This window comes from Diceros bicornis, chromosome 24 (assembly GCF_020826845.1).
Source record: "Diceros bicornis minor isolate mBicDic1 chromosome 24, mDicBic1.mat.cur, whole genome shotgun sequence".
Taxonomy (NCBI): Eukaryota; Metazoa; Chordata; class Mammalia; order Perissodactyla; family Rhinocerotidae; genus Diceros; species Diceros bicornis.
In genome coordinates this window covers 37551422-37576438 of record NC_080763.1, presented here as the reverse complement: position 1 = coordinate 37576438, position 25017 = coordinate 37551422, and the positions used below count along the sequence as shown (strand labels likewise).

The 25017-nt window shown below is 38.8% G+C and overlaps 1 protein-coding gene across 1 annotated transcript in view; it reads left to right on the top strand.

Moving 5' to 3' along the window:
• The window catches only part of CATSPERB (cation channel sperm associated auxiliary subunit beta), a 102429-nt gene that overhangs the window by 51548 nt on the left and 25864 nt on the right, over positions 1–25017 (top strand). Inside the window, exons 15-18 of the mRNA XM_058567562.1 lie at positions 4369–4523; positions 6997–7151; positions 22282–22469; positions 24477–24809. Of these exons, the coding sequence (XP_058423545.1) occupies positions 4369–4523; positions 6997–7151; positions 22282–22469; positions 24477–24809 (831 nt within the window). The remainder of the gene's footprint in view (positions 1–4368; positions 4524–6996; positions 7152–22281; positions 22470–24476; positions 24810–25017) is intronic.

The window sequence follows — 25017 nt, the reverse complement described above, 5'->3', positions numbered from 1 at the left end:
TGAATTAATCTATTTGGGGCCTATTATAAATAAAGCAGCTATGAGCATTTTTGTTTAAGTCTTTTGCTGGGCAGAGCTTTCATTTCTTTTTGGTATATACCTAGGAAAGAATTGCTGTATCATAAAGTAAATGCATGTTTAGCTTTTTGTGGAAAAAAGTGTTAAGTGCTGCCAATATTTTTTCAAATTGATTGTATCAATTCATTGTCCTGCGAGCAACATGAAGGAATTCCATTTGTTCGCCAACACTTAGTATTGTTAGTCTTTTAGACAGTAAGCCATTACAGTGAGTGTGTAGTGGTATCTCACTGAAGATTTAGTTTGCATGAGTAATAATATTGAGCACATTTTCATATGTTCATTGGCCATTTTTATATTCTTTTTTGTACATTGTCTCTTCAAGTCTTTTTTAATCAAGTTTTGATTGGATCATTTTTTCTTAATGATTTTTATGAGTTTTTAATGTATTATAGGTGAGTCCTTTTTTTAGAAATATGACTTGCAAATATCTTTTCCCAATCAGTGGCTTGTCTTTCTTGTTCTCTTCGTGATGTCTTTTGATGAAAAAAAATTAATTTTTGAAAGTTCAGTCTTTCCTTTTATGTTTAGTGCTTTCTTGTATCCTGTTTAAGAAGTCTTTACCTATCCCAAAGTTATTAAGATATTCTCTTGTTTTCTTCTAGCATATTAATTGTTTTAGTTTTCTTATATAAGTCTATGTAAAATTTCTAATTTTGTGTGTGCTATGAGGTGAGGTTCATTTTTTTCCCCATACAGCTGTCAGGTTCTCTACTCTGACCTTGAGTTGGATATTCAAGGTCATAAGCTTTTTTTTTTGTAAGCTCTCCAATACAGTCATAAAAGTCATACCACCCCACAATCTTTGTAAAAACTATGGTTGTCAACGTAATCAAGTATAGCCACCCCATTTGATCGCCTAATGTCTTGCCCTCCACAAACACTCCTTCCCATTCAACTACCAGTAATAATTTGAGTAATTGTGGTGACCTTGCTTACTATGGATTGCCACTGTCACAGTATCTACCAAGCATTAAATGTCATCTGTGCATCCTTAGATATGTGAGCAACTCAGTCCCAGAATCCCACCTTGATATTCTACTTTCTAGGGATATTTCTGGTAAAAATACTATATCAGTTATGGTCCTGGCAGAAACATAATTTCACTCAGCGGTTTTACCCAAAGAGCCTTTATAAGGGGACTATTTGCAGAAGGGTGGACAGAGTTAAAAGAACCAAAATGATATTAAAATATCCTGAGACTAGAAATGGAAGACAGCCATTATAGTCCCTTTGATTAAAGAGGTAAGGCAAATAAGTAGATAATAGGTAGATAGACAGACAGACTTCTCTCTCCTTCCCTTGTTCTTATTTCCTGCTAGTGCCTTTCACTGGCCAAACCCAGTCAGAAGCCAGCTGGAAACAGAGCACTAGTATTGCAATTCACAGGGGTCAGTCTTCCAGTGCACCAAATAGGGAAAAGAAAGTCTGAGAATGGATCTGGAGGAATGAGCAATCAAGAATAAACAGCACATATTGTGAAACGGAAATCAAGATAGACTAAGCAAGATTACTTTGGAAACAGTAAAAATAACACCTAAAAAAACTAAACTGTCAATACAAATTATAAACTATTACAAATTATAAACTGTGGAAACACATCCAGATGCAGAATGAATAAATAATTAGGAAGAATCTAAAATGACAAATATAAATACTAAAGAATGAGAAACTGCAAGTTGAAGGAATTTCCCTTGATGAACAGAAGCAATGGCTCTGTTTCTCTATTTTATCTACACTTCCTGGTACATTGTGGCCTTCTGATATGAATGGACAAATACTGAAAACAGGAAGAATAAAGGACACTAAAATTGATAAGGCAATTTTTTTAAACTAAAAGCAAAACAAACCAATAATAAAAGCAAAAACACTGTTCTGAATTATTTGAAATAGAAAATGTTAATTTTAAAGGCACAAAAATCAGGCCAGCCTTGGATTTTTCAGCTGCAACAATGAATATTGCATATTCTTCTACAGAACCTTCAGAGAAAAATAGTATTACCTAAGATTTTGGAAATAACTCAACTAGTATTTCATATGCAAAGCCAACAGAAGAATGTTGTAAACACCATATTTCATTAAATCTGACTCATTTATTGTAAAATGCAGTTTGTTCTATTCACAGAAAGAAAGAATAACTCTTCCAATTAAATTTAACAATGTTTTAGCAGTGATCCTGGATTACTGTGACATTATTTCCCCTGCCTGCAGTTGCACTGCTTGGTGTGTGATATGGCAGTCAGTTTGCATGTATCTCAGTAGTAAAACATATGAAATTTCATCTACTTGTGTGTTTGTACCTTTCTTAGGTTCTATAAAATACTTTTAGTGGTTGTTCTACAAGAAAACGTGGAATCGTGGTAATTCATCCAGTGACATTTTCTTTATTGATAACTATATGCCCTGCTTTGTTTTCCTCTCTTGTTGCACCCCCAATAACTTTGTTTTAATGTCAGATTATAATGTAGTATTTTTGCAGTCATTTTAAGCAGCAATAAAACTCAACATGTACACTGATTCAGGAAACTCAAAGTGATGACAACATAAAGAGCTGAGACAAAGTACACGCGTGTGTAGCCAATTGACCACTGTGGCGTGAGTTCCACCTGGTGGACAATGATTGTAAGACATATCTCCATTTCCAAGATGTTAAAATGTGAAAAAAGTATTATGTTTATAGATGAAATATGGCATATTGAACCTTAGCAATTGTAATGATTAATTTTATGTGTCAAATTTACTGGGCCAAGGAGTGCCCAGATTAAACATTATTTCTGAATGTGTCTGTGAGAGTGTTTCTGGATGAGACTAGCATTTGAATCAGTGGACTCACTAAAGTAGACTCCTCTCCCCAATGCGGGTGGGCATCATCCAATCCGTTGAGGGCCTGAGTAGAACAAAAAGGTGGAGGAAAGAGGAATTCACCCCTTTTGCTTCCCGCCTGCCTGCTGAGCTGGGATGTTGGTCTTCTCCTGCCCTTGGACTGGGACTTACACCAGTGAACCCCCGGTTCTCAGGCCTTTAGCCTCCAGCTGGGAGTTTCACCATCGTCTCCCCTGGTTCTTGGGCCTTTCGTTCTCTAGCTTACAGACAGCAGATCATAAGACTTCTCAGCCTCCGTAATTGTATGAGCTGATTCCTCATACCAAAATCTCTTCTTATATGTATTTATCATATTGGCTTGTACCAAGTGATAGTGGTGGAGGTGGTGAGAGGTGGTTGGGTTCTGTATGTTTTTGGAGGCTAGAGTCAATAAGATTTGCTGATGGATCAGATGTGTGAGAGGAAGAGAGGAATTAAGAACAACACCAAGGTTTTTGAACTGAGCAATGGGAATAATGCAGTTGCCCCTACTGGAGATGAGGAAGGCTGAGTATGGAGAAGCTTTGTGTGAGAATTAGGAGCTTGATTTGGGATGAGTTCAGTTCAAGATGCCTGACTGACATGGATCTGGAGCCGTCAGTAGGCACTTAGATATATAAGTCTGGAGTTCAGGGAAGAGAATGAGATGGAGGGTTTAAATTTGGGAATCATCCACATAAAGATGGATTTAAAATCCTAAAACTGGACAGGATCTCCAGAGATAGTAAGAGAAGACATCTGAGTACTGAGTCCTGGGCACTCCAGCATTTAGTGATCAGGAACAGGAGAATGGACCAGGAGAGCCTGGCCGAACTAGGGAGGGTTGGGGGCGGTGAGAGTCAGCCTTTTTCATCCTGAGCTGTCACTGTGGTTCCGTGCAGGGGAGGTGGCCCTCTCTTTCTCTGGGTCAGTCTCTATTGGTTGAGTGAACGCTGCCATAGTGCCAGATTCCTGCCAGTACCTCTCAATGTGTTGCCCTAAGGCATGAGAGAAACATAGGACACCGAGTTTGGTTCAATATGTTAATCCTAGCATAGCTAATGACCCGATGGTCTCAACTGATAATTCCCCTTGCCTTCCTGAGGGTTATTTTCTCACTGCCTTCCGCCTATTCAGGAATCTGATTTCCTGGTATTAGGAAGAGAATCCACTACCAGGAAGAGCTAACCGCTTTTCCTCTAGACCCCTTAAACATCCCCTCCCTCTGTTTTTACCTACTTCAGCAAACAGGTTCTGTAGTGTGATGGAGCCTGGAAAAGACTTTCCAGGGGCTTAACAAAGACTAACATGTATTTTACTAATTCTGGAGTCTCAGAGCCTTACTCCCATCCTTTAGTTTAAATTAAGGAGTTTTTATAAGGTATAGTGTTAAAAGTTCTCTAGTTGTATTACATCGATATCGAGAGACTTCTGTTTCTTTCCTAATAGGATTAGAGCGATATAGTAAAATTGGATCAATTTCTGATAAAATTTTCACATTATACTATGACCACATGGGATTCATACATAAACTGACTCCAGATCGTTTTGAAGCTGGAGGGTCACTTGCAGCCTTTGGAAATTCTAAAGGTATTTTTGGGCAGGTCAGTGATATAAAGCATTGAAACAGTTTGCCTTGTTTTAAGAATAGATGCGACGTTCTATACACAGAATAATGGGAAAGTATTTTCCTTGGGACAAACTCTTATGAATGTACTTTGCTGTACTTAACTAAAGGAAAAACTTCCATATACCAGGGGACATCTCTAAAATCTCCTTTCAAGTCTCATACAGAGTTATATAGATTTAACTACACCCAGGATATCGTCATACAAATATCTTCACAGAAAACACTATCAGATGGTCTAAGCTAGATCCGTTACTCCCAACCCAGGTTCTTAGTGGGTTTGATTCTCTACCTCCCAACCTTGACCTTGGAGAAAGATGAGTTCTATTTTCCCACTGGTTTACATTTCTTCTTTATATTAACCCTGCCATCTGTTTCTTCCTCTTCTTATGCTCACATAGGAAGGAGTTATCTTTTTTCACAGATGATACTACATACAGATTTTTCTAATAATTATAATGTATAATGTGCCACTTGTGACGGTATATATGCCTAAAAACCCATCGTTGGGCACACAGTTATGAAAACAACTCTCTTCAATATATCAGCAAAGAATCAAACAGATTTTTTGACCAGGATTTAATAAAATGATCCCTTTGGCCTAAAGGAAATAGAATAGAGCATAATTCTAGTTTTAACAGATGATTCCACATCACCAGGCCAAGACTGCGGTTGAGAGAGTGGTGTTTTAGCTTCCCCTGTCTGAGATATTCCTAGAGAGTGAGGGGGGAACCTCCCTGTGACAGTAAGATGCCACCACACGACTCCCTGTGTATTTTCCAGCCTGTGGTGTAGGCTCCGTGTAGATAGAAAGCCAATGACGTGAGTGGGAGGGCAGAACTAACCAAAAGATAGTTACCTCAATTTTTCATTAACTTTAAAATTTGCAGAAAATGTCTTAGTTCTCTTATGTGAAAGTTTGAATTATTAAAATCAAAAGCTGATGAGGTTGTTATTCTCAGGCTGAGTTCAAGGAGGTCGCACTCATTATCATCACCTCCATGCCCCAAGCAAAGCACACATACATGCTCTCGGGGTAAACATAATCACTAGCCTTTATTTGGCTCTGGCTCTGTGCCAGGGGCTGCTGTGGCTCTTAATCTTTATAAAAACTCTTTCTCCTCATTTTAGTGATGCGGAAAGTGAGGCACAGCGAGGCTAAGTGATTTACCCCAAATTACACCCACCACTGGTTAGTTACTGGACAGGCATCTGTCCAGACCACAGGTTCCGCGGCCTGTGCCTTTGTCACTATGTTGCCCTTCATTGGACTTGCACACACCGTCCGTGGGATGTTCTTGCCACCCCCGGGCTAGAATGTCATATAGAATTCTAAAGCATTTTCAGGGTCCTTAAGCCACCTGTTCAGTCCCACACTTATTGTCCTTGCATCTGTGTCCCACTCTTTCCCCTCTCAGTGGGTTCCCAGTTTAAAAGACTAAAAGGCATGACAGAAAATGGGTCTTGAAGGCACTCCTTGATGGAGGCTGTGCCCCAACAGTCTGCACTACCACCCACTCCCCATGTCACAGCAACAAGGTCAATGCCAACGTCCCCTTTGGCACTGCTCCCGCCTCTCTTCTCACCCCTAAGAGTTCCCAAAGCTGGACAGGATCAAGATTGGAGAAGGTGTGTGGAAAAGAAGACCTGCAGGTCAGAAATCTGGGCCGAAGTTGCCCGTGTTGACTGCAGGGAAAGCCTTGTGAACCAGAGGGAATGAGAAGGCGTATGCCTCCGGAGTCGGGGACTCGGTAGCTGTGCAGAGTCACTAGCATGAGACTGGGAGCAGCAGCTTTCACTGAAGAGAAGTACTTCACAGCCCCTTTGTGTGTGTGTGTGTGTGTGTGTGTGTGTGTGTGTGAGGAAAATCAGCCCTGAGCTAACATCCATGCCAATCCTCCTCTTTTTGCTGAGGAAGACTGGCCCTGGGCTAACATGCGTGCCTATCTTCCTCCACTCTATGTGGGACGCAGCCTCAGCACGGCCGGACACGCGATGCGTCCGGGTGCGCCCGGGATCTGAACCCCGGGCCGCCAGCAGCAGAGCACGCGCACTCAACCGCTACGCCATGGGCCGGCCCCTCAGACCCCCTTTCTTAATACAACTCCAGATAAGAACCACCTTCTAAAATCCGCACCTCCGGACTCCTCCCACACACGTGCTAGAAGACACTCCAGTCTCCACGCACCCTTCCACTCAGCCTTCCAGAGAGGCACAGGAATCCTAAACTGAATCTTACTCCTCAGAATCCCTTTTCCTCCTCAATAAAAAAATGCATTTTCCCTTGCACACGCATGGATATACAAACAGAACATGTTGAACTGTTACTCCTGTTTATAAGCAAAACAATATTGTTTTGATGTGACCTGGAAACAAATCCGTTATGTGCATTTTCTCATAATTGAAGTATAAAATAGTTTAATACACTGTTTACTTGCTTCCTATTCCAGGCTCCTGATATGGGCTTTGAGACTGCACTTGCTCCACAGTATATCACCATAAATGAAATGATCTTTTATGCCTACGTACCCACGAATGAACCTAAGGAAAGTGTACACACCAAGCAATTCAACAACATTCACTTTGGAAAAGTGATCCACTCCGGGTAGTTACTGATCTGCCTCTCGTTTATTTAGATTGCACACTGATTTCTATTCTAAATTTTGAGCCTACTTTTTTGAGTAATTTTTTGGGTCAAATAGAATAAGTCTTTTCTTGATTCCTCACAAGGTCAAATACATTTATAGACTCCAAGTTGCCTTGCATGATGCCCCAATTTTAGAAACATGGGCCAATTATATCAGCACCAGCAGGCCAAGCTATACAAATATATGTTTGTCATCTTGAGTATCAAAGATGTTCTGGTCTACACTGGATGCTGCTTATCCACAGCGTTCACTCACATGCCAATTCTTGTTTGTCCTACAAGCAAACACACCTAACGTGGTGGAGGCCATCTTGCATGATGTTCTGCATGGCAGGGTATGCAGAATTCTCATAAATATGCAGAAGGAACGCTTACTTCTAAGATATCAGCAAAAGCCAATGACCCTTAAAGCTTTAAGGCCTAAAAACTCTCTTTGAGGAACAATATGAGTTGTACATCCACCTTCCCCAAATCTAGCAACCAGACAAGGAACAATATCAGATTACCAGAAACTCACCCTATTGCAAATGTGGTGGCCCTATTCCACCAGGTTGAAATCTGTATGTTATATATGTACTGGGCTGTCAATACATATCTTGTCCCACAGCCAACAGCTCCATGCACCATGGGGCAGCTCACTGGGAGGTGAGGATGAAGACTGGAATCAGACATAATATACCAAATGCTGGTGACAGTGGTTTTTACCATGAGGATCATAGAACTTTCTGTCTCTAAGAAAAGTATCCATTATCTCTAGAACTATTTTTTGTTTTTGAGGGTTTTTGACATTCCAGGTCAGTTAGTTCATGTTGATATAGGTATGTCCTTGTAGAAAACAACTTGAATCACTTTTTTAAAGATTAACAAATGACCGGGCCAGCCCCGGTGGCCTACTGGTTAAGTTCAGCGCACTCCGCTTCAGCAACCCCGGTTTGGTTCCGGGCGTGGACCTACACCACTCGTCTGTCAGTGGCCGTGCTGTGGCGGCAGCTCACATGCAAAAAGAAGAAGATTGGCAGCAGATGTTAGCTCAGGGCTAATCTTCTTCAGAAAAAAAAAAAAAGATTAACAAATGGTTAATATCATCTTGATGTTAATATTAATCTCTTATATTCTAATTATTTTTAAAAGCATATGATAATTCTCTTAAGGATCAGAACATTTGAACACCAGAACAGCACATTCTGCAATCAGATGCAGTAACTTTGTTCTACTTCCACAGAAACTAGGGAGAGGGCATCTTCAAGGCAGGAAATGAGAGCAGAGAGCCAGGATCAGAGAATTGGAGGCAAGTGAAACTTCAACTGGGCAGGTCAAGGATTTGGGAGCCCAAAGTTATGAGGTCAGCAACAGGTCAAAGGCTGATGTCTAGGTAGTGGGGGGTGGGGGTGAAGCCAGGTGAGCCCTTCATTCATCACTTGCACAATAGTTACTTAACAGTTACCACACACAGGGCACTAGGGAAGGCCCCATGATAGAGCCGTGAAGAAGACATTCAAGCCCATGCACTCCGTGAACTTGCACATGATTATGTCATTACAGTTGACATAAGTCTACAACAGAGGAGTGTGTAGCACTGAGAGAGTATTTTCCTGGGGGTTGAGCCTTTGTTTGGAGGATCTTGGAAGGTTTCTCAGAGGAAGGGATGTTTATGATGAGATTGGAAGAATGAGGATGAAGGAAGGGGCTGGTGGTGGGGGGAAGATCCAGACAGAGAACAGCATGGGAAAGGCCCCCAGGCCAAAAGGAGCAGGATGTGTGTTTGAGAAACCAAAAGAAAACCAGAGTGACCTCAGTGTCGTGAACAAAGGAGAAAAGTCATCAAGAGGGCGGAGCCAGGTCAGGGAGGGCCTTTTGAGTTCCAGTAAGGAATTTGGGTGTTATTCCAAGAGAGGAAGGAGCATTGAAGGCTTTTAATTAGGTGAATAACTGGATTGATTTATGTGTAATTTGTTTACTAAATAAGCTGGAGAGACCAAACTTTATTTTTTCTCTTACTGTCACTTCAAATCCCCTCTGTGGACTTTCCTCCTTTCTACTTCTAGAAGGATGATCAGGCAAGTCCCATAGCTTTTCTCTTGGAAAGTAAATAAATATTTCCTTGGCTTAAAAAAAATCTAAGTCAGTCTAATAATCACATGACTCCGTTCTTGTCCAGTGTTTTAAAAAAATTCAAACTCTTACCCAATTTAAATTGGTTTCCCAGCCACTGTTTGGGCCTGACCCGGACTGGGGAGCCTGGAGGGTGGGGAGGTGGAGTATTTCTCATTCTTATGATTTTCTGGTTCATATCCTCCCCCCCTCATAGCTTATGGTTTCTAGCCCTTTCAGAGTTTGGGTGAAAGAAGGCAGGTGAGATAAAGGGGTGAGGAGTCCTCCTGATGGAGACCTCTGGTGGAGTCCTTCAAAGGGGGCAAGGCCACTCCTCCAACTGGTGACGACTACGCCCATCACCTCCAGGCCTCTGGAAGTGTGTCACTCTGTGGGGTCTCTTCATCCTTCAGGCAGTCCTTCTGAGCAGCATTCCTTTTCTTTCCTGCCTCTCCCCTACCCCTAACGCTCTGCCAGTCCCGCAGAGATAAGCATTGCCTTGAATTTTGTTAACATTTAAAATTTTTTTCTTTATAGCTTTAACACGTGCATATGTATCAAAATGTATTGTTGAGTTTTGCTAAATGTATCATTTAGCCATGTATATCTTCTTCCATGACTTGCCTTTTTCATACAACATGATGCCTTTTAAATTACACTGTATGCTTTTTAAATTACTCCATGTTGATGTATGTATCTGTAATTCACTCACATGAATATGCCACAATTTGTTTAGCTTTTCTCCTCTGTTGTAGTAGCTTTAAACTTTTGCTTTTCATTTTTAAGTTTTTAACCTGTCTAGAATTGATGTTGTGTATGGTGTGAAGTGGGAATCTGATTTTTTCTTTCTTTTTTTTTATATAGATAACCAACTGTCTGTACAAGTCCTTCCTTTCCCTGCTGATCTGCCGTGTCACGCCTGTGATATACCATAGTTCCATATATGCATTGGTCTATTTCTGGTCTCTCTTCTGTTTCCTTGTTGTATTTGTCTTCCCATGTCACACTGACTAAATTTCTCTAGCTATATAAGTCATGTGAATAGCATCCCCTCCTGATTTTTCTTGGCCTTTCTTCTTGCATTTAAACATTAGATTCAGCTTGTCAAGTTCCATTAAGAAAAAACCCACAACAACCCGTTAATGGAAATCACCTCTTGCGGCCAAATTCTGCCTTATATCTGCAGTGAGATCTTGGCTGGAAATTTCTTGCTCTTCTCCTAGCAGTAAGATGACTCTACTTTGTTCTCTTAGAATTTTAGGCCCAAGACAACTTCCTGACCCTCCTTAAGGAGTAGAGAGTTATTCTTTTATCCCTCCCTCATCTGTAATGTGTCTTTGCCTGTGCCCCGTGGATGAGTGGCTTTGCTTGCTTTCTCCCAGTAGCTTAAATCTTTTGCTTCATAAGGGAGAAGGGTTAAGGAGGGAGGGGGGCCAGGCTTCAGTGCCAGCCCTGCCAACCCCAGATACTCCTCCTCAGCCACTGATCACCTCTTTTGAGGCCTGTGTGCAAGTGCGTTTAGTGTCCAACCTCCTGTAGCTTATGGCTTTTGCTTCCTATGAAAGAAGGTTCAGGGAAGTGGGTGATGCTTCATGCCTGTTTCCTCCCATCCTCCCATCCTCTCATCCTCTGTGCTGCCTGTACCACCAGCAGGGCTCTCTCTGGTCAGTTGACCTGCCTCAGTCTTTCTCATGAGCCTCCAGGGAAGCCCTTGGGAAGCAACTTGCAAGTGAGTGCGGACTCTCCTCTGAAATATGCCCAGCATTTCCAGACTCACACACCAGCACATACTTGGCCTTTGCAATTTTTTACAATTTTAGCTCATTCTTACTTGCTTGTGTGGTGGCCAGCCCTGTGTCTCTCCCTCCCACGCTGCTCCATAGGTGAGGCGGTTCCAGTGTCAGACTCTCCTTGGAATGGCTTATTCCTGTGGATTTCAGGTTACTTGGTTATCTTGTGACCTTAGTTCTCTGACGGGCTTAAGGAAAGTGATGATCTATGTGTTATCTGTTTTGTTTTTCCTTGCGTCTTTCTACATCAAAAGCAAAATTAGAAGTCTTATAATTGACTTTTGTATAGTAATATTAAATTTTTCAAATTTGCTAAATTCTTTTCATAATTCCAGTTCTTTGTCTATATATTTTTTTGGGTTTTCTGAGTAGAGGTAGTTATTTTTCTAAGTAGATAATCACATCGCCTTCACATAAATTGTTTTGTTTCTTCCTTAACATTTCATACTTTAACATATTAGACCTTTTTCCTGTTACAGTATCTAGGACGTTGTTTAATAGAAATGAAGATAGTGGGTGTCTTAGTCTGTTTGGGCTGCTGTAACAAAATACTGCAGACTGAGTGGCTTATAAACCACAGAAATGTATTTCTCGCAGTTCTGGAGACTGGAAGTCCAACATCAGGTGCCAGCCTGGTAGGTTCTGGTGAAGGCCGCCTTCTGGGTTGCAGATTGCCACCTTCTCCTGGGTCCTCACATGATGGAAGGGGACAAGGGATCTCTCTGGAGCCTCTTTTATAAGGGCACTAATCCCATTCATGAGGGCTCCACCCTCATGATGTAAATCACCTCCTAAAAGCCACATCTCCTAATACCATCACCTTGGGCATTAGATTTTCAACACATAAATTTTGGGGGGACATACACATTCAGACCACAGTAGTGGGCTTCCTTGTTGTTTCTGACTTTTAAAAGAATATTTTAAACATTTCACCATCACATATTATCCTTTCCATAGTTTTTTTAAAACTCTTTTTCATTTATAGGAAATTATCTTTTTTTTTTTTCAGTTTAAGAGGTGTTTATTTTTGATTTTCAATTAAATGTTTCTTCTGTATCTAATAAGCTTGTCTATAGAATTTTTTCCTTTAACCTTTACTTTAATGTTGTGAATTATTTTATGGATTTACTGTTGAACCAATGTCAAAGTCTTGGAATAAACCTATCTTGGTCATTATGTATTATCTATTTTCATACATTTTTGGATTTAGTTTGCTAATATTCAGGATTTTAGCATCTATGTTCATGAGTGAGGTTTGCCTGTAGTTTCTCTTTCTCATATAGTCCCTGTGTGATTTTGCCAACAAGATTATACCAGCTTCATAAATGAATTTTTTATTTTCTGGAATAGTTTAAGTTGGAATTTTCTGTTTCTTGAAAGTTTGATTTTTGAAATTGGTTGAAACTTTCCTTATGGCCTAGGACTAGACCATTTATTATGCTCAATTTTTATAACAATATTCCATATGTGCTTGTAGAGAATATAATCTCTTGTTGAATGCAGTGTAGATATTTATTTGTTAGATTAATCTTGTTAATTATGATGTTCTCATTTTCTGTATTCTTACTCATTTTTTTCTGCTTGATCTATCAATTATTGAGAGAGTTGTGTTAAAATTTCCTGATATGATATTGGATTTATCAATTTATTATTGTATTTCTGTCAATTTTGCCTTATGTATTTTGAGGCTGTTATTAGGTACATATAAGTTTAGAATTGTTACATCATCCTGATGAATTGAACATTTTAATAGTATTTGTTGACTATTTTTATCTTTATAATGCTTTTTTTGGCATTCAGTGCTTTTCTTTTGTTCTAGTAAAACATACATAACATAAAATTTACCATTTTAACCATTTTTAAGTGTACAGTTCTGAGGCATTGAGTATATTCACCTTGTTATGCAACCATCACCACCATCCATCTCCAGAACTTTTTAGTCTTCCCCAGCTGAAACTCTGTACCCATTAAACAATAACTCCCCATGTCCTCCTCCACTCAGCCCCTGGCAACCACCATTCTACTTTGTGTCTCTATGATTTTGACTACTCTAGGGAGCTTAGGTAAGTAGAACCATAAAATATTTGTCCTTTTGTGGCTGGCTTATTTCAGTTAGCATAATGTCCTGAAGTTTCATTCGTGTTATAGCATGTGAGAGGATTTCCTTCATTTTTAAGACTAATAATATTCCATTTTATGCATATATCATATTTTGCTTATCCATTCTTCTATGATGGACACTTGGGTTGCTTCTACCTTTTGTTTATTGTGAATAGTGCTGTTATGAACATGAGTATACAAATATCTCTTTGAGAATCTGCTTTCAATTCTTTTGGGCACATACCCAGAAGTGGAATTGTTGGACCATATGGTAATTCTATGTTTCATATTTTGAGGAACCTCCATAACAATTTCCACAACAGCTGCACCCTCTTACATTCCCACCAACAATGCAAAAGGGTTCTAATTTCTCCATATCCTGGCCAACGCTTATTGTTTTCTGTTTATTTTTTTTTTGATAATAGCCATCTTAATGGATATGAGGTGGTATCTCATTGTAGCTTTTATTTCTGTTTCCCCAATTATTAGTGATGTTGAGCATCTTTTCATATGCTTATTGGCCACTTGTATATCTTCTTTGGAGAAATGTCTATTCAAGACCTTTGCTCAATCAATCAACGTAATACACCACATTAATAAAATGAAGAACAAAAATCACATGATCATCTCAATAGATGCAGAGAAAGCATTTGACAAGATACAGCATCCATTTATGATAAAAACTCTGAATAATATGGGTATAGAAGGAAAGTACCTCAACATAATAAAGACCATATATGACAAACCCACAGCTAATATCATCCTCAATGGTGAAAAACTGAAACCTATCCCTCTAAGAACAGGAACCAGACAAGGATGCCCACTGTCACCACTCCTATTTAACATAGTACTGGAAGTCCTAGCCAGAGCAATCAGGCAAGACAAAGAAATAAAAGGGATCCAAATTGGAAAGGAAGAAGTGAAACTGTCACTATTTGCAGATGACATGATTTTATATATAGAAAACCCTAAAGAATCCACCAGAAAACTTTTAGAAGTAATAAACGAATATGGTAAAGTTGCAGGATACAAAATCAACATACAAAAATCACTTGCATTTCTGTACACTAACAACGAAGTAGCAGAAAGAGAAATTAAGAATACCATCCCATTTACAATTGCAACAAAAAGAATAAAATACCTAGGAATAAACTTAACCAAAGAGGTGAAAGATCTGTACACCGAAAACTATAAAACATTTCTGAAAGAAATTGAAGAAGACACAAAGAAATGGAAAGATATTCCGTGCTCTTGGATTGGAAGAATTAACATAGTTAAGATGTCCATACTTCCTAAAGCCATCTATAGGTTCAATGCAATCCCTATCAAAGTTCCAACAACATTTTTCACAGAAATAGAACAAAGAATCCTAAAATTTATATGGAACAACAAAAGACCCCGAATAGCTAAAAGAATCCTGAGAAAAAAGAACAAAGCTGGAGGTATCACACTCCCTGATTTCAAAATATACTACAAAGCTATAGTAACCAAAACAGCATGGTACTGGCACAAAAACAGACACACAGATCAATGGAATAGAATTGAAAGCCCAGAAATAAACCCACACATCTATGGACAGCTAATCTTTGACAAAAAAGCCAAGAACATACAATGGGGAAAAGAAAGTCTCTTCAACAAATGGTGTTGGGAAAACTGGATAGCCACATGCAAAAAAATGAAAGTAGACCCTTACCTTACACCATACACAAAAATTAACTCCAAATGGATTAAAGACTTGAATGTAAGACCTGAAACTATGAAACTTCTAGAAGAAAACATAGGCAGTACGCTCTTCGACATCGGTCTTAGCAACATCTTTTCAAACACCACATCTGACCGGGCAACAGAAACAATAGAAAAAATAAACAAATGGGACTACATCAAACTAAAAAGCTTCTGCACAGCAAAGGAAACCATCAACAAAACGAAAAGACAACCTAACAATTGGGAGAAGATATTTGCAAACCATACATCTGATAAGGGCTTAATCTCCAAAATATATAAAGAACTCATGCATCTCAACAACAAAAAAAACTACCACCCCAATTAAAAAATGGGCAAAAGACCTGAACAGACGTTTCTCCAAAGAAGATATACAGATGGCCAACAGACACATGAAAAGATGTTCAAAATCACTAACTATCAGGGAAATGCAAATCAAAACTACAATGAGATATCACCTCACGCCTGTCAGAATGGCTATAATTAACAAGACAGGAAACAACATGTGTTGGAGAGGATGTGGAGAGAAGGGAAGTCTCATACACTGCTGGTGGGAGTGCAAACTGGTCCAGCCACTATGGAAAACAGTATGGAGATTCCTCAAAAAATCAAGGATAGAACTACCATATGATCCAGCTATTCCACTGTTGGGTATTTATCCAAAGAACTTGAAAACACCAATTTGCAAAGGTACATGCACCCCTGTGTTCATTGCAGCGTTATTCACAATAGCCAAGACTTGGAAGCAACCTAAGTGCCCATCAAGGGACGAATGGATAAAGAAGCTGTGGTATATATACACAATGGAATACTACTCAGCCATAAGAAACGATGAAATCCAGCCATTTGTGACAACATGGATGGACATTGAGGGTATAATGCAAAGTGAAATAAGTCAGAAGGAGAAGGTCAAATACCGTATGACTTCCTTCATTAAGTAGTAGATAATAACAACAATAAACAAACACATAGGGACAGAGATTGGATTGGTGGTTACCAGAGGGGAAGGGGGGAGGGAGGAGGGTGAAAGGGATAATTTGGTACATGTGTGTGGTGATGGGTTGTAATTAGTATTTTGGTGGTGAACATGATGTAATCTATGCAGAAACAGAAGTACAATGATGTACACCTGAAACTTTTACAATGTTATAAACCAATGTTACTGCAATAAACAAAAAATTAAAAAATAATAATAATAAAAAAATAAAATAAATAAAGAGCTGGCAATACAAAAAAAAAAAAAAAGACCTTTGCTCATTTTTAAATAGGATTGTTTGTTTTTTGTTGTTGAGTTACAGTGGTTTTGGGGTTTCTTTTTTTTTTTTTGGTCGGTTGTTCATGTGGTTGTACTAGCCTTCTTTGGGTGGTATTTGCCTGGTATATTATTTCAGTCCTTTTACTTCCACCTGCCTTATGTATCTCATAAAAGACGAATATGGATTTTGTGTTTTTTAGGCAATCTAACAATTTCTGTCTTTTAATTGGAGAGTTTAGTCCAATTACATTTATTTTTTACTAATATATTGTAACTCATTCCTACCATCTTCTTTTGTACTTTCTATTTGTTCCACTTTTTCTATGTTTCTTTTTTGGTGTCTCTTCTTGCTTGCCTTATTTTAAGGTTCTTCTTTCTCCTCATTCCATTTTTTTTTTTTTTCTTTTATTGGATTGGGACGTTTATGCTTTTTTTTTTTTAGTGTTAAGATTTTCCCATATGTGTTAACTTAAAGTCTAAAATTAATTGATATTTTTATCCTTTTCCCACTGTATATGTAACCTCAAACCCTAGGTGTCTGGTCTGTCTCCACTCTATATTTCTCAGGATGAGTCCAATTTTGATCCCTATGTCCCTTAAACCTCAGAAGACATATTGCAACTTATCAAGTGGTCCCCTCGAAGCCTTTCTTGGCTTATCATGAGGAGAAGCACTTTCTTCTTCTCCATGTAGGGTGGCATGGAGATGAGAGGTGACAGGCACAGCACACCATTACCACTGCCTTCTTTCATCTCGTAAACTCTCATTTATCTTAAGTGATCTAGCTTTCTCTTAGAATACCACTCTGGCTGTGATATGGAGAATGAATTGGAGGGTAACAATTGTGGATGCACTTAGATCAGTTAGAAGGCTTTGACAGTAGTCTAGGGTAAAATTTTTGGTGTTTTAGTCTAATGTGTTGATAGTAGAAATGGAGGGGAATGGATGGATTTGAGAGATATTTGGGAGATAAACTCAACAGGAGAAGGGAGCTGGAGCAGTTTCCATTACTTTGCTCCATTGCCTGGCTCTTCGCCTGATAAGAAACATCTGTGCTTGTCTTCTGTGTGCTGCACCAGCTACATCTTGTCTTATCACTGTGACAGGATCTGAGGTTCTCGTATTGTCCCTAGAAAGACAGGTACCTGAAGAAGACACACTGTGGGTGAGGGATCAGGCAGTGTGGATACGGCAAATGGTAGGCTTGGAATTCAAAAGAGAGTTTGAGGAATAAGAGTCAGCAACTAAAGTTAGATGATGGAAAAGAAGGGATTCAGAACATTAGCAAGGAATCTGGACCATGGGGGCCAAAAGACTCGTACAATCTCAACAACAGGATAGGGCACCACCTACAATGAGATATTGGGTATTGAATCAAAATCCTTTCCACCAAGGGAATTGATTAAATACCTTCAGGCAAAAAAACTGTATCTGCTTGATAACAGGGGAAGTATAGTCATTCCACAAATGGTCAAGTATTGAGAAGGAACTACTCTCATTTCATAACAAGGTCAGTTGTTCTTAAGAATCTTCACAAAATCCTAAAAGTGATAACTTAATGTCAATATTCCTACTAAATTACTTAGAAGAAAAGCATCATCAACATTTACACATAGCTTTTAGTAAAGCTACTCATTAGTTCAATGAATATTTATTGAGTGCCTATTACCTGTCGGGTCTTACGCTAGCACTAAGTAGTAGTAAGATAGACAAGGTCCTCGCCTGCATGAAGATGACACTCTAATGAACAGAGACAGGTGATAAACAGGTAAGCAAAAAACAAACTAATTTTAGATCTAATACGTGCTATGAAGAAAGTAAATATGGTGACAGAGGGAGTGAGGAGGATAAACAAAGAGCCGAGAGGAAAGAGCAAAGAGCCGTGGGGAGAACTTTCCAGGCAAAAGAAATTGCAAATGCAAATGCAGTGAGGCAAGAAAAAATTCAGATGTATTTAATAAACAAGAAGAAGGCTGGTATGGATGGTGCAAAGTGAGATGGTGTGGTGGATAGGTCAGTGAGAAGGTAGGCAGGTGCCAGATCACATAAGGTATTGTGGGCTGCATGACAAGTTTACATTTTACTCTTGGTGCCAGGGGAAGCCATTGGAGAGTTTTATGTAGGAGAGTAAAATAATTTATATTTTTAAAAGATCACTCTGATGTGAAAAGTGTAAGACAGGGTGAGAGTAGAAGTTTCCAGGCCCCCTGGAAAGCTATTGAAGTTATATAGATGAGAAAGGAAGGTGGCTGAAGCAGGTGCTTTTGAGAAAGACAGGATTTGATGATGGATTGCCTGCCGCAGGTATGAACAGGAGAGCAATCAAGAATTATCTAGGTTTTTGCTTTGCAGCCAGGTGGATGATGCTGTAATTTTCTGAGATGAAGAGTGCCGGGTTAGGTAGGGTCATTGAGAGCTCCATATTAGAAATATCCTTTGAGATGTCTGTTAGGTACCCAAGTGAAGATGTGAAGTTGGCAGTTGGATGGATGGATGAATTCATAGCTCAGAAAAGTCAGAGCAGGAGCTCAGCATTTGGCATTATTCCAATACAGATGGGCGTATGTAGAGAAGAAAAGACCTGGCACTCCAGGAAGGGAGATTAGCCAGAGAAGGAGGCCCCACAAAGAAGGCTGAGAAGGAGCAGCCAGTGAGACAGAAGAAAAACCAGGAAATGTGGGGCCATATAAGCCAAGAAAGGCAGGTGTTTTGGAAAGTATCGCATGGACAACTGTGACTCATGCTGCTGAGAGACTCAATGAAATAAGGACAAAGAAGTGACCTTTGGATGTGGCAACATTCCAGGACGTAGTACCTTGGTTAAAGCAGTTTCATTGGTGTGGGGTTGAGTGGGTGGGGCAGGAAAACAGCATCGGTCCTGGGATGGGGGCTTAGCATATTTAGGTAGTGAAATTTGATGATGTTTGTCTTTTTGCAGTGTTTTCCCCACTCAACAGATATTCCTTTCCACCTCAGGAACTCACGGACTCCTAATATTAAGAACATCCTTCATTGCCTAAATCCCATTCCCTCCTTTAAAAGCTGATTCCTCACCTCTCCTGGAAGAGTAGAGCTTGATTACCCCCAAGTGCAATCCTAGACGCTTGAATACAAGAGACTCAATGTACTTTTCCAGTGGTGGGAGAAGTGGGGAGACAGCTTCAGTAACTAAGGTGGCTACCTTGCTATTGCTCATCGACTTCAGATGCAAAAGGGTTGATTTTTTTTTTAACTAATAAACTTTATTTTTAGAGGAGTTTTAGATTCACAGCAAATTTGAGGAGAAAGTACAGAGAGTTCCCGTATATCCACTATCCACACACACACACACAACCTCTCCCACTATGGACATCCTGCACTATAGTGGTACATTTGTTACATTCAATGAACCTACACTGATACATCGTTATCACCCAAAGTCCGAAGTTTCTGTTACAGTTCATTCTTAGTGGTGTACATTCTATGGGTTTGGAAAAAATCTGTGATGACGTCTTTCCATCTTATAATATCATATGGAATAGTTTCACTGCCCTAAAAATCCTCTGTGCTCTGCCTATTCATCCCCAATCCCCAACCCCTGATGTCTTTACTGTCTCTATCATTTTACTTTTTCCAGAATGTCATATAGATGGAATCATATGGTATGTAGCCTTTCCTAATTGGCTTCTTTTATTTAGTAAAATGCATTTAAGTTTCCTCCATGTCTTTTCATGGCTTGATAGCTCATTTCTTTTTAGTGCTGAATAATATTCTGTTGTCTGGATGTACCACAGTTTATCCACTCACCTACGGAAGCGCATCTTGGTTGCTTCCAAGTTTTTGGCAGTTATGAATAAAGCTGCTATAAACATCCTTATTTAGATTTTTGTGTAGACTAAAGTTTTCAACTCACTTGGATAAATACCAAGAAATGTGATTGCCAGATTGTATGGTAAGGGTATGTTTAGTTTTATAAGAAACTGCTGAACTGTCTTCCAAAGTGGCTATACCATTTTGCATTCCCTCCAGCAATGAATGAGCGTTCCTTTTGCTCCACATCCTTGGCAGCATTTGGTGTGGTCAGTGCTTTGGCCTTTGCCATTCTAATAGATGTATGGTGGTATCTCACTGATGTTTTAATTTGCATTTCCTGATGACATATGTTGTGGAGCATCTCTTCGTATGTTTATTTGCCATCTGTATATCTTCTTTGGTGAGGAATCTGTTCAGATCTTTTGCTTTTTTTTTTTATTGGGTTGTTTGTTTCCTTATTATTGAGTTTTAAGAGTTCTTTGTATTGTAGGGGATCAGAATATGCTACCCCCAAATATGCCACTTTGGCATAAGGATTATTTTCAGCTGAAGGCAATTGAGAAGAAGTAGAAAGAAGAAAAAAATCTCTGCCTTCCCCAACTCTACCAGGAAAGGCAGGTTGATTCTTAATCACCAGAGGCTCTTATCAGCCCAAAGACACTGAGAGGAATCTAGATAACAAACCTTACTAAAACAACACTTATCTTCTATTAGTTTCCCCCATATATTTACTTTTCCACAGTTTGCCATGCCTAAAAGCTTAAGCCCCTTTTCCTTTGTCCTGTCATGTCTCTACAAATTTACTGTTCTTTGGGGAGATGCTATATAAGCTGCAAGTTCTAACCACCCCTTCGAGTTACTCATCACTGAGGTTTCTCCTGTGTGTAAGAGTGATGCACAGGTTAATAAACTCTATTTGCTTTTCTCTTGTAATCTGTCTTTTGTCAGTTTAATGTCCAGGTCCCCAGGTGCAGAACCAAGGAGAGTAGAGAAAAAAGAGGTTTATTTCCTCCCCTACAGTTTATTTTGGATAACAGTCCTTTATCAGATATGTCTTTTTAGATTGTCTAATTATTTTCTCCCAGTATGTGTCTTGTCTTCTAATTTGCTTAACAGTGTCTTTCAGAGAGCAGAGGTTTTAAACTGTAACAAAGTATGGCTTAATCAATTTTTTCTTTCACCGAGTGTGCTGTTGGTCATCTAGATGTTCTTCTGTTTTCTCTTAGGAATTTCATAGTTTTGCACCTTATATTTAAGCCTATGATCCATTTTGAGTTAATTTTGTGAAAGTTATAACATCTGTGTCTAGATTTATTTCTTTGCGTATGATATCCTAAGTTAACATTTTAAAAATATATTTTTTTCCTTGATTATAAAGTATATGCTCATTGTGGAAATTTCTTAAAAGACAGTTAAATATAAAGAAGAAAATTGAAATCATAACGGTTAACCCTTTGATTAATTACCAACTAGTCTGTTTTTGTTTTTGTTTTTTCTTGAGGAAGATTTGCCCTGAGCTAACATCTGCTGCCAATCTTCCTGTTTTTTTTGTATGTGAACCACCACCACAGCATGGCCACTAACAGACGAGTGGTACAGGTCCGCACCCGGGAACTGAACCCAGGCCGCCAAAGCAGAGCCCGCCAAACTTAACCACTAGGCCACTGGGGCTAGCCCACCAATTAGTCCTTTTTAATATGCATTTTAACATTTTTCATCTTGCTTTTTTCATTTAGACCTTATCATATGACCACTTTCCATACGTAATTATAAGCTCTCTGTAAATACAATTTTAATATGTGCATTTGGTCTAAGTAGATCATGTATTATCATTTACTTAATTTTCCCACTGTTGGCATTTCTTACTTCTAATTTTTATCATAATGCTGTGATGAACATCTTTGTGTGGAAAGCTTTTTTCTCCCCTGTGTTTCAAGTTATTTACTTAGGATAGAGCCTTGTCAGTAGACTTATGGAATCAGAGTGAAGAAAATAATGCTAGAGCTCTTAATGCATAATGTCAAATTGCTTTCTGGGAAGCTTGTACCAACTTACAATCCCACCAATTCATCAGTGGATGAATGCCTATCTCCACTCGATTCTTGCCACTCCTGAACCCTGTCATTTAAAACTCATTGCTAATTTGATAGGTGAAAAGTTGTATCCCATTGCTGTAATTGGCATTTCATTGATTACTAATGAGATTGAAGAAATATTAATCAAATGTTCATTTGTTAGCCATTTGTGGTGTATTTTGTTTGTTAATTATACATTCATAAACTTGCTCATTTAAGCCACAGTTTTTTCCAAATTCCTTAATGTTTGTTGGTTTGTTTAGGAAAACTGGAACAGCTTACATAAGAAAAGTATTGCAACACAACACTCCTGAAGGATTTTTGTCCTCAGTTATTGCAGAAATTGTAGACCCTTTTGGAATAGAAGAAGTGCATGAGAGCTCCTGTTTGTCTAGTTCCCTTTTCATTAATCAAGCTGGAAATTTCTATCAACTTACTCTTCAATTACAAAGTAAGTATAAAATATAATACATCTCTGATGGCAAAAAAATGAATAATTCTCTTTTAGGAAGACTGTTCATGCTCATTTATAGAATAGATTTCAAAATTTAGTCCAATTGACAATCTATAGAAATCTACATATACTTAGGTTCCTGGAGGAATTTTTTATTTCTAATATAATAAAACCTAGCTATAACCTCATTGATACTTCATTAATAGTAGTGCCTGTCATTTATTCCTATGACGTTATTTTGCCTTAAATAGTATTCATAAGAAGTGAAAGAAAATAGGAAGTCCATGCCAATTTTGCCCTACATAATAAAATAATTTTGAATCACTTTAGGAAATTTCTATTTCAAAGGATTATAAGACAGATACATTGCAAACGTTAGTATAGTTTATTGTAAGGATTTGGGTTTTACTCTGAGAAAATGGGAAACCATTGAAGGATTTTGAGCAGAAAGTGACATGATCAGACTTATGTTTTAACAAGCTTGCTTCAGCTGCTGTGTTGAGAATAGACTGGGCAGGTGATGGAGAGAGGGCAAGAAGGAAAGCAGAGAAATCAGTTGGGAGGCTATTGCAATAATCAGGTGAGAGATCATAGTAAATGTAAAAATGCCTGTTACTCATCTAAACAGAAAAATAAGGTAGATATTTAAAAAGACAAGTCTGAAATTCAGGAAAGACATCTGGACTGGAGAGATAAATATGAGCAGTCAGCATATATATGATAGTTAATGCTATGAGACCAGATGAGATCACCTGGAAAATGAGTGTAGATATGGGAAGGAAAAGGTCTGAGGTCCAATCCCTGGTGTTCCAACAATTAATGGTCTGGAAGATGGGGAATAATCAGGAAAGGAGATTGGATGGTCTGCTCAGAGAAGAACTGAGAGCGAGTGTGCCTCAGAAGCAAAGGGAAGAAGGTGTTTCAAGAAGGGAGTGCTCCTGTGTTAGATGCCACCAATAGGTCAGGTAAGATAAGGAAAGAAAACTGGGCAATGGATCCGTGTGGAAGTCATTGATAAGCTTGACAAAAGCTGTTGTTGGGTGGCACAATGTAGACAAAATCCTGACTGGGATAGGTTCAAGAAATTATGAGAGGAGAGGAATTGAAGACAGTGAATAAAGGCAACTCTATCAGGGAATCTCACTCTAAAGGTGAGGAGAGAAGTTATGTGGCAGTTGTAGGGAATGTAGAAAAGGATTTTTGTTGGTTTGTTTAAAATGGGAGAAATTAGAGCATGTTTGCATAATGAAGGGAATTATAAGGTTCTCTTCTGACTACTTCTATTAAGCTTTTCAGAATCAGGTGAATATTGTTGTTGTTGACATGTTTCATGACCTATCAAAATCAGTTGATAATGATGCCCCCGCCTCCTTGAAACAGCCTTCTTTTGGCTTCCCTCATATTCTCTCTGATGGCTTTTCTCTAGTCATTTCTTCTTTGTCTCCTTTGTGGAATCTTTTTCCTTCCCATTCCTTACGTGGTGGTGTTCCTTATGCTCCTGCCCTGAAGCCTCTTTTCTTTTAAATCTTCGTGCTCTCCTTAAGCAATAAATTATTCATCCATTCAACAAATATTTATTGAGCACCTTTTATATAATAGGCAGACTTTGGGCACTGGGGAAACACCTGCTACATTATCCTTCTCTTATAGAATCACAATCAAGATTCTAGGTTACTAAGGCTCTTGGCAGTTCTTTGGTAAAGAATTCAGCTTTCTTATAATGACTTAGCCCTACATATTTTTTTCTGCTGAGAATTTTATAGAACTAATTTCATAGTAAATATTAAAGTATAGGTTTGTGCTTGACATATTCCTGATACACTTTCTCTAAAATAATTTGAATTATAGCCTGAAATCTGGCAAATGTGTTCTCTGGTTAAGACCTTAGTCTAAAAACTCAAATAGCATATTCATTGGTTGTGTCCACCAGTGTGCTTGGAGGAAAGAAAACCGATAACTTTGGCAGTTTTATTTTATACCAAATCATTCCTGTTTCAGGTCCAGGTGTTATTTCCTCATTTCAAGATTCGGATATAGAGAAGACTGTGGTGATTCCTGGCTACAGCAGCTTCCTGATCACAAGCATTCTAGACGATAAGAATGCTTTAGCTATGGCTACCATGCCTGAAAGAGTACCCAGCAATATGGCCTTTCTAAAAGACTCCTGGTTCTTATATGACTTTGGGCAAAGAAATGGAAGAACATGGAAAATATATTCAAAACCATGTAATTACTGGTTTCAACAACATGATGATTTACTATCCCTCAATGTCCTGAAATACATTGATTTGGGGAAATCTCATGCTTTAAAAGTTAAGGTCATCCCTAATACAAAAGGTAAGTTTATTTTTATTGGGAAACAGCAAAAGGAGATGTTACTGGTTTCCTTGGATGTGAAATATACTCTTTGATATTTCCTTTATCTTTGGTTTCAATAGTAGCTGGCATCCTACTAATAACAGTATTAGCTTCTCATTATTGAGCACTTACTATGTGAGAGGCTCTGTATTAAATGATTGTTTATGTGTTTTTTTAATTTAATGTT